The sequence below is a fragment of the Lithobates pipiens genome, unplaced genomic scaffold (assembly GCF_037356315.1).
Source record: "Lithobates pipiens isolate NorthernLeopardFrog02 unplaced genomic scaffold, aLitPip1_a1.2 Scaffold_22, whole genome shotgun sequence".
In the NCBI taxonomy this organism is placed as follows: Eukaryota; Metazoa; Chordata; class Amphibia; order Anura; family Ranidae; genus Lithobates; species Lithobates pipiens.
This window is the reverse complement of record NW_027507784.1, coordinates 123,730,820-123,745,647: the sequence shown is the minus strand read 5'-3', so window position 1 is coordinate 123,745,647 and position 14,828 is coordinate 123,730,820. Positions and strand designations below refer to the sequence as shown.

At 49.6% G+C, this 14,828-nt stretch overlaps 1 protein-coding gene across 2 annotated transcripts in view; it reads left to right on the top strand.

Annotated features, from left to right (window-relative positions):
• The first annotated feature begins 14,046 nt into the window (after positions 1–14,046).
• The window catches only part of TRAF3IP1 (TRAF3 interacting protein 1), an 82,134-nt gene continuing 81,352 nt past the window's right edge, over positions 14,047–14,828 (top strand). The window contains exon 1 of one of the 2 annotated variants that reach the window (XM_077448204.1): positions 14,047–14,353. In XM_077448204.1, coding sequence (XP_077304330.1) covers positions 14,231–14,353 — 123 coding nt within the window. In that variant the 5' untranslated portion in view covers positions 14,047–14,230. The remainder of the gene's footprint in view (positions 14,354–14,828) is intronic. The other variant, XM_077448203.1, reaches the window with a different exon arrangement.

The following is a 14,828-nucleotide window of genomic DNA, read 5'->3' as shown; positions in this document are numbered from 1 at the left end:
TCGGTTAGTCCCGATTTTCACCGCCGGCTGCTAGAGATCCGCGGCCGACGGAGACGATGTCTCTGCCGGCCGCCATTTTAAAGAAGACCAGAAGCTGGTCTACAATAGAGATGCTGCGGTGCCGCCCACCCCCGCCCCGCTGCCAGTGTCTGTGAGGTGTAATGGAAAGGGGCAGAAGGTGGGCGGCGCCGCAGCTCAATCTCTTTCCGTGCAGCAACAACGGTCTAAAAGTCAGAGGGGGCAGTCTGGATGTCGGGGGCCAGTGAGTCTGACTGACTGGCCCCCGACATCCAGACTCTGACTCACTGGCCCCCGACATCCAGACTCTGAGTCTGGATGTCGGTGGGCAGTCTGAATGTCAGAAGGGGCAGTCTAGATGTCAGAGGGGGGCAAGTCTGGATGTCAGAGGGGCACCAGATGTATGGAGGACTGATGGGGACACCAGATGTAAGGAGGGGCTTCGCTGATGCAGACACAGATGTGAGGAAGGCTGCTCTGATGGGGCACCTGATGTAAGGAGGGACTCTGCTGGGGGCACCTGATGGCATCCGGTGGCAGGCAACGTGGCTAGTGACGCGCTCATGGCTCCCACTGATTCTGCATTATGGTGAGTTGAATGATTTCATTTTATATTACAATGTAATAATAGAAATAATGCGCTTCAATCATCCTGACACCATAACAATCATGGCGCCGGGATGATTGAATCGCTAACACCAGGTATTTGGAGTATCTTTATCTGCCGATTGTCAAACTCTGGAAAACACATATTGCTATTGTGGTGTAGGATCTGGGGCTGCTGTCCCTCCATCCCTCCCCCCCTTTCCCTCTCCATCCCGCATTCATCTCAGACTCTAACCATACCCCTTTGAGCCACGCCCGTGTAAGCCACGCCCACTGTTTTACGCAAACCACGCCCATATTTCACAATTTCCTGTGCCACGACTATAACCGCATGTCCCGCCCCCTAATTATAATACAACTCCATCTACAGCCAAAAAAGTGTCCCGGATTTTTTTTTTACAATGTTGGAAACTATGGGTAAAGGTTCATACACCAGTGTAAATAATTCTCCAGAGGAATATGAGTAATGAGTTCAGGTGGCACCAACAAAAACTCTCCAGCTTGCAAAATGGTGTCTCTGGCCACAAAAGGCATTCGGATTCGGAAAACATACAAGACGCAGCACCAGGCTCACTGTTCATAGATACATAAAGTGGATGTTAGAAGGTGGCTATGTTTGTTTTCCATGTCCCACTTTATTTAGAAATATAGCCACCCAAGCTCGCTCCTGAGGTGGACTTTGGTTTAGGATTATGGACTGTGGGATTTGTAGTGTGCATAGAGCAGTATACGCAGGGCTCGAGTCCTGCAGGAATGCATGGGAACGTCGTTCCTGTACTTTTTCTAAAGCTGGAACAATGTTCCCCTTGTGTTGTGGCTGCAGTGGGCCGATCTTGGGAGGCACAGATGCAGAGTTCCCCCCTCCCTCCCTCCTCATTTTATGTAAAATATGATGTTCCTGTCAGTGGCGGAGTGTAGTGTGTGTAGTACTGCAGCAAGGGTTAATAGCCCAAGCTCACGCTGTTCACCACCGGATTGCTGGGTTCGGACTGACTGACATGGATCTATACCGCCAGGCAGCACTGAGAACACCGAGAGCGGGGACTAGAGGCGCCGCTCCCACTGTGTTCAATGCTTCCTGGCGGTATAGAACCATGTCAGTCAGTCCGAGCCCAGCAATCCAGGGGTGAGCTTGGTGAGTGCCCATTGATTTATTAACCCTTGCTGCAGTACTACACAAGCTACACTCCGCCACTGAGAAGGACATCATTTGTTTAGATTTTTGCAAATTCACATTGGCTTACAGCTCTTCCCCATTGGGCTTGGGGGGGGGGGCTGCAATGATGGGCATAGTGAGGCTGCAATGATGGGCATGGTGAGGCTGCAATGATGGGCACGGTGAGGCTGCAATGATGGGCACGGTGAGGCTGCAATGATGGGCACGGTGGGGCTGCATTGATGGGCATGGTGAGACTGCATTGATGGGCACAGTTAGGCTGCAATGATGGGAACAGGTGAGTCTACATATGATGGGCACGGTGAGACTGCATTGATGGGCACCGTGAGGCTGCAATAATGGGCACCATGAGGCTGCAATGATGGGAACAGGTGAGTCTACATGTGATGGGCACTGTGAGGCTGAATTTCATGGGCACGGTGAGGCTGCATTGATGGGCACAGGGAAGCTGCATTGATGGGCACAGTGAGGTTGCAATGATGGGCACAGTGAGTCTGCATTGGTAAGCACAGGTTAGTCTGTATTTCATGGGCACAGTGAGGCTGCAATGATGGGCACAACGAGGCTGCACTGATAGGCACAGTGAGGCTGCATTGATGGGCACTGTGAGGCTGCAATGATGGGCACAGTGAGACTGTATTGATGGGCACAGTGAGGCTGTGATGATGGGCACAGGTAAGTCTGCAATTCATGGGCACAGTGAGGCTGCAATGATGGGCACAGCGAGGCTGCAATGATGAGCACAGTGAGGCTGAAATGGTGGGCACAGTGAGACTGAAATGGTGGGCACGGGGAGGCTGCATTGATGGGCACGGGGAGGCTGCATTGATGGGCACGGGGAGGCTGCCTTGATGGGCACGGTGAGGCTGCATTGATGGATACAGTGAGGCTGCAATGATGGGCACAGTGAGTCTGCATTGATGGGCACAGGTGAATCTGCATTTCATTAGCACGGTGAGGCTGGATTGATGGGCACAGTGAGGCTGGATTGATGGGCACGGTGAGGCTGGATTGATGGGCACGGTGAGGCTGCATTGATGGGCACGGTGAGGCTGCATTGATGGGCACGGTGAGGCTGCAATGATGAGCACAATGAGGCTGCATTGATGGGTATGGGGAGGCTGCATTTATGGGCACGGTGAGGCTGCATTTCATAGGCACGGTGAGGCTGCATTTCATGGGCACGGTGAGGCTGCATTTCATGGACACGGTGAGGCTGCATTTCATGGGCATGGTGAGGCTGCATTTCATGGGCACGGTGAGGCTGCATTTCATGGGCACAGTGAGGCTGCATTGATTGGCACAGTGAGGCTGCATTGATTGGCACAGTGAGGCTGCATTGATTGGCACAGTGAGGCTGCAATGATGGGCACAGTGAGTCTGCATTGATGGACACAGCTGAGTCTGCATTTCATTATCTCAGTGAGTCTGCAATCATGGGCACAATGAGTCTGCATTGAACCATTATCACACATTGTGGTGTCCTTTATAAACTACCACTTTACAATAAATGTTGCACTTTAGTTGTTAAAAAAGAAGTACGTATGTATATTTTATATAAGCACATATCCTCCCCCCACCTTATTTTTGAGGTGAGGGGGAATCTTGGGTGAGTTCCCACACTTTTTACCCAGGACTTGACCCCTGAGTGTACAGCTGACGTGCACTGCTTATTTCATATATATGGAAGTGAGAGGGACAAGGGGAGGTTTGGGAGCTCACAGAAGATGTTATTATGTGACGGAAAAACACAGTAAAAAAAAAAATGTAATGAAAAATATATTACAGGACCATTAAGTAGTGGATGTGTATGGATTATTTTTGGAATAACAATATCGGTTAGTGTTATTTTATTTAGAGGAAGATTCACAGCAGGACTTTTTTTTTTTTCAGCCACCTCCAGAGCTAGCACCTTGCCTGTTGCTCACTACTGTCACTTGCACACAGAGAAGCCCAGCTTCTTTTTCAGGTGGACCCACTCGGATCCTCCATTCACCTCTATGGAGTAGCAGATGTAAAAGGACTTGTGTCCGTTTACACCCGCCTACCTCCAATCCCCTTAAAGTGTAACTTCAGTCATTTTTTCAACTTTCCATCTATTAAATCTTCTGGCCTTGTTATTTTAACTTTGGACAGCTCTCTCTCTCACTGTTGAGTAGGGATGAGCCAAACACCCCCCCCCAGTTCTGTTCGCACCAGAACTTTCGAACGGACCCCAAATTCGTACGAACTTTAGAACCCCATTGAAGTCTATGGGACTCGAACGTTCGAAATTAAAAGTGCCAATTTTAATGGCTAATATGCAAGATACTGTCCTAAAAAGGGTTTGGGGACCTGGCTCCTGCCCCAGGGGACATGGGTCAATGCCTAAAATGTTTTTAAAAGTGGCCGTTTTGGCAGGAGCACTGATTTTAATGACGATTAAAGTGAAAAAAAAGTGAAATATTCCTTTAAATATGGTGCCTGGGGGGTGTCTGTAGTATGCCTGTGAAGTGCCACGTGTTTCCCGTGTTTAGAACAGTCCCTGCACAAAATGACATTAAACGGAAATAACATCATTTAAAACTGCTTGCGGTTTTAATGTTATATATCTGGTTCCTGCAATATGGTTGAAAATCATTGAGAAAAATGGCATGGGTAGCCCTCCCTGCCCATTACCAGCCCCTTTGGGTCTTGTACGCATATTAAGGGGAACCCCGTACCCATATTAAAAAAAGGAAATGCGTGTGGCCCCCAGGCCCTATATACTCAGAACAGCAGTATACAGGCGGTGCAAACAAGACAGGGACTGTGTAGGTTTGTTGTGTTAAGTTGAATCTGTTTGTAATTTTCAACTGGTACATTTTTAAAGTGTAGCTCCAGTCAAAAAAACTATTTTTAAGCTTTTTGGAAAACATAGGGAAGGGTTATCACCCCTGTATAATTTGTTTTGTCATCCATCTTTTTTCATCTCACTTGCTGTTGTCTCCTTCCGTTTGCAAGTAGGAGATGTTTGTAAGTTGAATGTTTGAAAGTAGGGGCCTGCCCTATATGCTCTGCAGAAATGGCGGAACAAGGTGTTGGTTTTGCCACAACATTGTAAGCCCTGAAAGTGACTCTTGGTGGGCGCTGGAGCGCCCTGCTGTGAACGATTATATCAAGAATTGTAATTACATGCCATTGTTGAACAGTGGTAGAAAAATTGACCTTTGGTGGTTGTGGTGCTGGTGCCACAACACTATAAGTCCTCACAGTTACTCTGAGTGGGCACAGGAACGGGCCCTCCTGTGAAATATTATATCAAGAATTGTAATTACATGTCCCTGTTAAACAAAGGCAGAAAAATTGGGCCTTAGGCACTGGTGCTGGTGCCACCACACTGCAACCTCTCCCATATACTCATCAGCATAGGCAGTCTTGAAGGGATGTGATATTTCCAAAAAAAATATTCGGTTACATCATCTTCAGGTGCTTGGTAGCTGTGGGTGATCCAAGACTGATTCATCTTGATGAAGGTCAGTCGATCAACTGATTCGGTGGACAGGCGCACCCTGTGATCGGTAACAAAGCCACCAGCAGCACTGAAGGTGCGTTCCGAAAGAACGCTGGATGCAGGACAGGCCAGTAGCTCAATTGCATACTGTGCAAGCTCTGGCCAGTGATCCATCCTCAAGACCCAGTAAGCCAGAGGATTTTCGGTGGGAAAGGTGTCCAAGTCTGACCTTGCCCCTAGGTATTCCTGCACCATGTAAATCAGACGCTGGCGATGGTTGCTGGAACCGATTATACCTTGGGGCTGCGGACTAAAAAATTGTCTGAAAGCATCAATCAGACGGCCACCTTCTCCACCGCTCCTTCTGACCGATGCCTCAGCAACACGTTGTCCAGGACCAGGAGTTTGTAACCTCCCAGTCTCTGGGAACGCGTTGCACAGACCTTTCTGCAAGGCCTCCCGAAGATGTCTCATCCTCTGCTCTCTCTGCGATGGCAAGATAAGGTCGGCAACCTTACCCTTGTACCGTGGATCAAGGAGAGTGGCCAGCCAGTAATGGTCCCTCTCCTTGATCCGAAGAATACGAGGATCCTTCCGCAGGCTTTGCAGGATCAGGGAGGCCATGCAGCGTAGGTTAGCTGAGGCATTCGGTCCGGAGTCCTCTGGGTCACTAAGGGCAACATGATCCGCAGCTACCTCCTCCCAGCCACGTACAAGTCCACGTGTTTCTTGGGACTGTAAATCATCCCTACAAGACTGCTGCTGCTGATGCTGAGTGCCAGCCTCCACCTCCATGCTGACACAATCATCCTCCTCCTCCTTTTCCTCCTCCTCATCCTCTTCCTGCGTGATGGGTGGCACAGCAGGAACACTGTCTGGATAAAGGGGGCCTTGAGAGGCAAGGAAGTCCTCCTCTTCCTGCCTCTGTTCTGCCTCAAGTGCCCTGTCCATTATTCCACGCAGCGTATGCTCCAAGAGGTGGACAAGAGGTACAGTGTCACTGATGCATGCACTGTCACTGCTCACCATCCTTGTGGCCTCCTCAAACGGTGACAGGACAGTGCATGCATCCCTGATCATGCCCCACTGGCATGGTGAGAAAAAACCGAGCTCCCCTGACCCTGTCCTGGTGCCGTAGTCGCACAGGTACTCATTGATGGCCCTCTGCTGCGTGTGCAGCCGCTGCAGCATGGCCAACGTTGAGTTCTACCTGGTGGGCATGTCACATATAAGGCGGTTCTTGGGCAGGTTCAACTCCTTTTGGAGCTCAGCCAGCCGAGCACAGGCATTAAATGATCGGTGGAAATGCACACAGATTTCCTGGCCTGCTTCAGTACATCCTGTAAGCCGGGGTACCTGCCCAAGAACCGCTGCACCACCAGGTTAAGGACGTGAGCTACACAGGGCACATGGGTCAGTTGTCCCTGTCAGGGGGCGGAGAGGAGGTTGGTGCCATTGTCACAAACCACCATTCCTGGCTTAAGCTGGCGTGGCGTCAACTACCTCTCGGCCTGCCCCTGCAGAGCTGACAAAACATCCGCCCCAGTGTGGCTCCTGTCCCCCAAACAAACCAGCGCAAGCACGGCATGGCATCGTTTTGCCTGCCTACTTGCGTAGCCCCTGGAACGCCTACGGAGCACCGCTGGTTCTGAGGACAGAGCACTGGAAGAGGCCATGGAGGAAGAAGAAGAGGAGGGGGTGGAGGAGAGAGGTGTGTCACAACCAATAGTAGCATTTTGGAGGCGTGGTGGCGGAACAACCTCCAACACTACTGCACCTTGTCCTGCATCCTTCCCAGCTGCCAGAAGAGTGACCCAATGGGTAACGTCCCTGTCCATGCCTGCTGGACCATGAGTCAGCGGTAATATGCACCTTACCGCTGACCGCCCTGTCCAGCGAGGCAAGGACATTGCCTTCCACATGCCGGTAGAGAGCCGGAATCGCCTTCCGTGAGAAAAAGTGGTGTTTGGGGACCTGCCACTGAGGAACCGCACATTGTACAAACTCACGGGAAGGGGGCCGAGTCTACCAACTGAAAAGGCAGCAGTTGAAGTGCTAGCAATTTAGCCAAGCTAGCATTCAACCGCTGGGCATGTGGATGGCTGGGAGTGAACTTTTTTCGCCGGCCCAGCAGCTGGGGCAGGGACATTTGCCTGCTATAATCGGACGTGGGTGTACTGCTAGCAGAGTGCCCGGAAGCACTTGGCTGTGACACACCTAATTCTACACCTTCATTCCTCTCAGAGCAGGTTTCAGAGAGGACTGAAGGTCTAGTGGGGTTGGAGATGCCAGCTGATGAGGAGCAAGGAGAGGTCCGCTTTGTTCTTTGGTGTGGGTCTTTGAGGTACGCTTGCCAACGAGCTGCATGGCAGGTCAACCTATGTCTGGTCAAGCATGTGGTGCCCAAGCGGCTGATGTTTTGGCCACGCGAGATACGCTTGAGACATATGTTGCAAATAGCAGCGGTGCGATCTGATGCACTCGTCTCAAAAAAGGCCCACACCAAAGAACTTTTAGAATAACGCGCAGAGGCAGCGCCCTGCACAGGCAGAGCTCTGCGGTGTGATTCAGTCGGTGTGCTGCCCCTAAGCTGGCCCCCGGAGGGCATCCTGCCTCGTTGGACATGTGCCTCCTCCTCCTCCTCCTCCTCCTCCTCTCTCCCACCAGGCGCCCACGTGAAGTCAGTGCCCTCATCATCCCCTCCCTCTTCATCGCTGTAGCAAACCTGGCAATATGCTGCAGCTTGTGGAACATGACTGCCAGATTGCTGTCCTTCTTGAGCATCCCCTCTCTGCATTCACGCTACTGCCTTCCTCTAGCTGAGTGTCATCATCAGAGCCTACAAAACACTGGGCATCCTCCTGGAGCATGTACCCAACACTGTGCTCAAAGAGTTCAGGAGACTCCTCAGGAGGACGTGGTGGGTCTAGGGAAGGAGTCACTGATGATGACATTGAGAGGAGGGAAGACGATGCGTTGGCAGCTGCTTTGCTAGTACCCTGAGACTGGGTGAGAGAGGATGAAGAGGGCTTGGTCATCCACTCTACCAAGTCGTTGGCATGTTGCGGTTCAACATGTCCAGCTGCCGAAAAGAAGGACAAGCGTGTCCCATGGCCACGTGCTGATGACAATGCACTGCGTCCACGACCAGCACTGTTGTCTCTAGACACAGAGCCTGCTTGCCCTCTTTTATCGGCTCGCGCCTGTCTGCCTCTCCTTGCTGGCCTTCCAGACATGGTAATGGCCTGAAGGGAGTTGGGTAAAACAGCAGTTGGGTAGTGTATATTGTGCTGGAGGCACACAACACCCACTAACTCCTGCAGATGCCTTTATTATAGAACACCAGAGATAAAGGGGTATACTGTAATGGAGTCACACAACACCCACTAAGCCCTGCAGATGGTTCTATTAGAGAACAGCAATAAAGGGTAGATACAGGTGTATATTGTGCTGGAGGCACACAACACCCACTAACTCCTGCAGATGCCTTTATTATAGAACACCAGAGATAAAGGGGTATACTGTAATGGAGTCACACAACACCCACTAAGCCCTGCAGATGGCTCTATTAGAGAACAGCAATAAAGGGTAGATACAGGTGTATATTGTGCTGGAGGCACAAAACACCCACTAACTCCTGCAGATGCCTTTATTATAGAACACCAGAGATAAAGGGGTATATACAGATGTATACTGTGCTGTGCTGGAGGCACACACAACTTCCAATAACTCCTGCAGATGGCAAGTGGGCTCAAATAGAGAAGAGCTATGTAGGTGGATATAGCGGTGTGTACCGGGTACAGAGCACGCAGACAGCACACACAAGCTCCTAACACTACTGACTGCAAGCTCTATTATAAAAGATAGATCACTAGCTATACAGGTGAGGTGAATATATCGGTGTATACTGCGGTCAGGGCACGCAGACAACAACCACTACAGAAGAGCAAGATCGAAAATCGGCCGATAACGATCGGTGTATACTGTGTTGAAGGTACACAGAACACCCACTAACTGCTTCAGACGCCAACGCACTACACAAGGCCTCCGCGCTGGCTGCCTTATATAGTGTGGGGCGTGTACTACACAGCCTGAGCTATGATTGGCCACAGGCATCCTGCCTGTGGCCAATCATGGCTCTCCTCGCTGCTGGCGCTGTGATTGGCCAAGCATGCGGGGTCACAGTGCATGCTTGGCCAATCATGAGCCAGCAATGCACTGCGATGACGCAGTGCATTGTGGGCCGTGAGCGCCACACGAATTTGGCGCGAACGGCCCATAACGTTCGGAATTCGCCGAACGGGCCAACAGCCGATGTTCGAGTCGAACGTATGTTCGACTCGAACACGAAGCTCATCCCTACTGTTGAGAGAGTTTGCCAGGAAGAGAGGGGGTGAGTCATAAGAGGGACAATCAGAGCTGCAGAGCAGAAGGTGTGCCTCTGTGTGTCTGTGTAAATCCAGGAAGTGAACAGGCCCATAGAGAACAGTGGCTGTGTCAGTGTCCCCAAATGCAAAGTGGACACGGACCTTTCATACTCTCGATCTGCTCATTGGGGCTCGTGACAAGTTACCAAGTCACTTAAGTGGCCCTTGCTCTTCAAAAGGCTTGGCACCCCAGAATTAGGCTATACTTAGCCTAATAAATTATTTGAAAATACCTCAAAGTGTGTCGGTAAGTGTTGGGTGAGCGAGTTTGTCATCTTCAGGTGTCCAGAGAAATCACAAGACAATTCAGCAGCTTCTCTGGGGATAGCACTACATATACATACAGTATACTGTATATAGGTGTACCTCTCTCTAGTGTGCTAGTAGTGTTAGTGCAGGCAAATTTAGTTCATGACTCATGGTTAGTTTGTGAGTGACAAATTGGGTCAGGGTTTACTGTAGGTTAGGCTGGATGACTCACAGAGTCAGGTCTCTGGTACTTTTCCCTCGATCTGGAAGTTTGGAGAACCTTCTGGACGTTAGTGAGCGGAGGCCAAACGGGCTGATCTGCATACTTGAGGGAATTTGGTCAGTCCCCAGGCAGAATTTCCTGGTAGGGTGGCTGAATCAGAGTACATCAGCACAACTGGGGATTCACAAGAGCAGAGACTGCCAAATGTAGCAAGCCTTTCAGGAGGACAGCACTGTGCTTAACCCTTTCTATTCTTTGGCCTGGGAGATATTCGGAGCAGCCAGGTGGGCTGGTGGAGAAGCAGCCAGGTGTTCCTACAGGCATTGGAGGTAGGAGCAGTTTCTGTGAGGGAGTTGAGAAACTCCTGAATGCAGCTTACAACTAGGGATGAGCCCGGTGTTCGATTCAAACCCATGTTCGAATCGAACTTCGTCCGTTCGTCGAAAACAGAACTTTGTGGGCCTTTCGCATCAAATTTGTGTGATACAAACGGCCCACAATGCACTGCGCCAGTCGCAGTGCATTGCTGGCTGAGGATTGGCCAAGCATGCACTGTGACCCCGCATGCTTGGCCAATCACAGCGCTGGCAGCGAGGAGAGCCATAATTGGCCACAGGTTGGATGCCTGTGGCCAATTATAGCTCAGGGGGTTTATTACACGCCCCACACTATATAAGGCTGCCAGCGCGGCGGCCTTGTGTAGTGTGTTGCGGCATTCATAGAGGGTAGGATAGGCAGGGACAGTGTCAGCTGTGCTTTACTTCTTTAGATAGCGCTGTTACAGTGAGTGTAGTGTTCAGGGAGAGAGCAGGATAGGCAGGGACAGTGTCAGCTTTGCTTTGCTTCCTAACCTAGCACTGTTACAGTGGGTGTAGTGTGCCTCCTGCACAGCATACACCTGAATCTACCCCCCCATTGCTAATGTTGTGTAGTTAATTTGTGCAACACAGGCATCTGCCTAATATTCAGTCAGTGTAGTGTGCCTCCTGCACAGCATACACCTGAATCTACCCCCCCCCCCCCCCCCCTTATTGCTAATGTTGTGTAGTTCATTTGTGCAACAAAGGCATCTGCCTAACATTAACATAACATATTTTGGGTGCGGGGTTCCCCTTAACCGGTTCCAGACCAGCGCACGACGATGTACGTCGACAGAATGGCACGGGCAGGCATATTGGCGTACAGGTACGTCCGATATTCAATGCCGCCCTGCCATCGGGAGCGCACTGCTCCCGCGCTGGTCGGGACCCCCGTGAGTCCGGTCGCGGGACCCATGGACTCGATCGCTGCGGGCATCCCCGCGATCGTCTCACGGGACGGCTGAATGGAGGAAATGCCGTGTAAACAGCATTTCTCCATTCTGCCTAGCAACTAGTGACGCTGATCTCTGCTCCATGGAGCAGAGATCAGTGTTCACTAAATGAAAGCCCAACCCCCCCACAGTTAGTAACACACCCCTAGGAACACTTAACCCCTACACTGCCACCCACTGGTTAACCCCTTCACTGCCAGTGTCATTTACACAGGAATCACTGCATTTATATAGCAGTGATTACTGTATAAATGACAATGGTCCCAAAAATGTGTCAAAAATGTCCGATGGGTCCCCCACAATGTCGCAGTCACAATAAAAATCGCTGATCGCCGCCATTACTAGTAAAAAAAAATAATAATAAAAAAAATGAATAAAAATGCTATAAAACTATCCCTATTTTGTAAACGCTATAACTTTTGCGCAAACCAATCAATAATCGCTTATTGCGATTTTTTTTACCAAACATATGTAGAAGAATACGTATCGGCCTAAACTGAGGGAAAAAAACGTTTTTTTATATATTTTTGGGGGATATTTATTATAACAAAAAGTAAAAAATAATGCGTTTTTTTCAAAATTGTCGCTCTATTTTTGTTTATAGCGCAAAAAATAAAAACCGCAGGGGTGATCAAATACCACCAAAAGAAAGATCTATTTATGGGAAAAAAAGTACGTCAATTTTGTTTGGGAGCCACGTCGCACGACCGCGCAATTGTCAGTTAAAGCGACGCAGTGCCGAATCGCAAAAAGTGGTCTGGTCTTTGACCAGCAAAATGGTCCGGTCTGTAAGTGGTTAATATCCATACAAGACCGAAAGGGGCTGGTAATGGGCTGGGGTAGGGGGGTGATGGGGTAGCCATGCCATTTTTCTCAAAGATTTTCCTCCATATTGCCAGGACAAAGCATTACTTAATAATTAATTAATGATTTAATAGCCGCAAGCAGTTTTAAATGTTTTTTTTTCCTTTGCAAATGTCATTTTGTGCAGGGACTGTTCTAAACATGGGAAACACATGCTTTAGACACCCCCCAGGTACGATATTTAAAGTAATATTTCACTTTTTTTTCACTTTATGCATCATTAAAATGACTGCTCCAGAAAAAACCTCAGTTTTTAAAACTTCTTTTTGCATTGATACATGTCCCCTGGGGCAGGACCCGGGTCCCCAAACCCTTTTTAGGACAATAACATGCATATTGGCCTTTATAATTCGCACTTTAGATTTCGAATGTTCACGTCCACTGTAATTAATAGGGTTCTAACGTTCATGCGAACTTTCGGTCCGTTCGCAGGTTCTGGTGCAAACCGAACCGGCTCATCCCTACTTACAACACACTGTGGTATTTTCTAAAATGGACTGAGAGTTCCTACACCACAAGGGGCTTTTGCTTTTGATCACAAAAGACTGTCAGTGTCCAAGAAGGACGACAGTTTAGTATCTTGTACATAGGAAGGAGTTTTTCCTCATTTATTGTTCCAGTTAAGTTGGGCATCCCATAACCCCTTTACCCCATTCAAGTTATTACAACTAATAAAACAACAAAACCAAGGTCAAAGACTGTTTCCTTTGTCTGGATGTGAGTAGAAAATACTTGTTGCCTGGCTATGCATGAATAGGTAGACCATTCACCAGGTGGTCCTGCGGGGGTAGTGTTACATATGCACCGAGCCCACCCATGACATAAAGGAGGGGCAGATCAGTGCCTCTTAATCAGTGTCACCTATCATTGCCCACAGTTACAAACCCGACAGTTACAACCTTTTGTACCACCTGCCCCACCCTATTAGATTGTAAGCTGAGCAGGGCCCTATTAATTCTCTTGTATTTTATTGTATTGTAACTGTATTGTCTCCTTTTGTATTATAAACCACTGCGTAAACTGTTGGCGCTATATAAATCCTGTATAATAATTGTCCATTAGTGTCACCCATCACTCCCCATCAGTGTTGCCTATTAGTGCAACCTCATCGGTGCCTCCTTATTAGTGCCCATCAGTGAAGGAGAAAAATTACCTGTTTGCAAAATTGCATAACAAACAATGAAAACTTTTTTTTTTCTTTTCTGTCTTTTTTCCTTTATTTGCATGACCGCGCAATTGTCATTCAAAGTGTGACAGTGCTGAAAGCTGAAAATTGCCCGGGGCAGGAGGGGGGGTGAAAGTGCTTAGTAAGCAAGTAGTTAAAGGGACATCAATACCTGGCAGTGCCACTGCCAACACACTCATAGAGGGTTGTCATCCTAGAATGGGAAGCTGCAGGGGAGTCTAATATAATTGTCAGAATCACCAGGTACATACAAAGGAAAACAGAGGCTGCCTGAATTAAAACCAACCCTGAACACCCTGATCTTTACTTTGCGGGTTTAGATTATTTTTCATGCAGTAAAGCTGTAGAAAGATAAACAATGACTGAGCAGTATGGCTGGGTCTGATGCTAGAACAGGCTGATACTCTTATAGAATGACGTCACTAGCCTATCTAGGCTGCACAGCTAGGTCCCACCCCTCGTTGTGTTACCGTCCGTTTCCATGGCGGCGGACGCTTGGTAACAGCGGAGGCGGTGCATGCGCACAGCGGTGTTGGAAAGGGATTGTGGGAAAGGAAGAACTGGCCGGTGCTGAGAACACAGTAACCGAGCCTTGGTGATTGTTGTCAACGAGGAGCGGGAGCCGGAGAAGCAATCCTGGGAGTATAGAGCCCGTTCCGCCGTTCCTCGGCTGCTCCACAGGCCCGGTCTCCCGGGATGGAGGCCGCGGTGATCCGGCGCACACAGGATACTCTGGGGAAGGTGATCAGGAAGCCGCCGCTCACCGATAAACTGCTGGGCAAGCCGCCATTCCGTTACCTGCATGACATTCTGAGCGAGGTGAGATGCGGACCCTGACAACCACACCGGGGGAGGGGTCCTGACAACTTTCTTCTACAACTCTCAGTAACAGAATGGTGTGCTGGGATTTGTAGTGCTTCTATAGAAAGCGAGCCAAGGGATGCCCACAGAGCTCTAGATATGAGAATGTACACTTCTAAGCCTGGTAGGGCCCATCACACTGTATTGAGCCTGACTCTAAACTCTATTCATCTACGTCAGGGGTGCCCACCCCGTGGTCCGCGAACTCCTGCTTCGGGATAGCAGGTTCTCAAGCCCTGATCATGGGTTGCCGACCCACCATCCCAGGGCATCCGTTTTTTAAATGAAACCAGCAATAGAGGAAGCAAGCGACTGCAGAGGGAGCAGAGTCACATTTGCCCATGCTTCCTGTATAGGGGGGGCTCTGGTCCCAAGCAGAGTGATACCAAATGCATTCTGCCTGGGACGGTAACAGCCGGCGATACCTGAATGG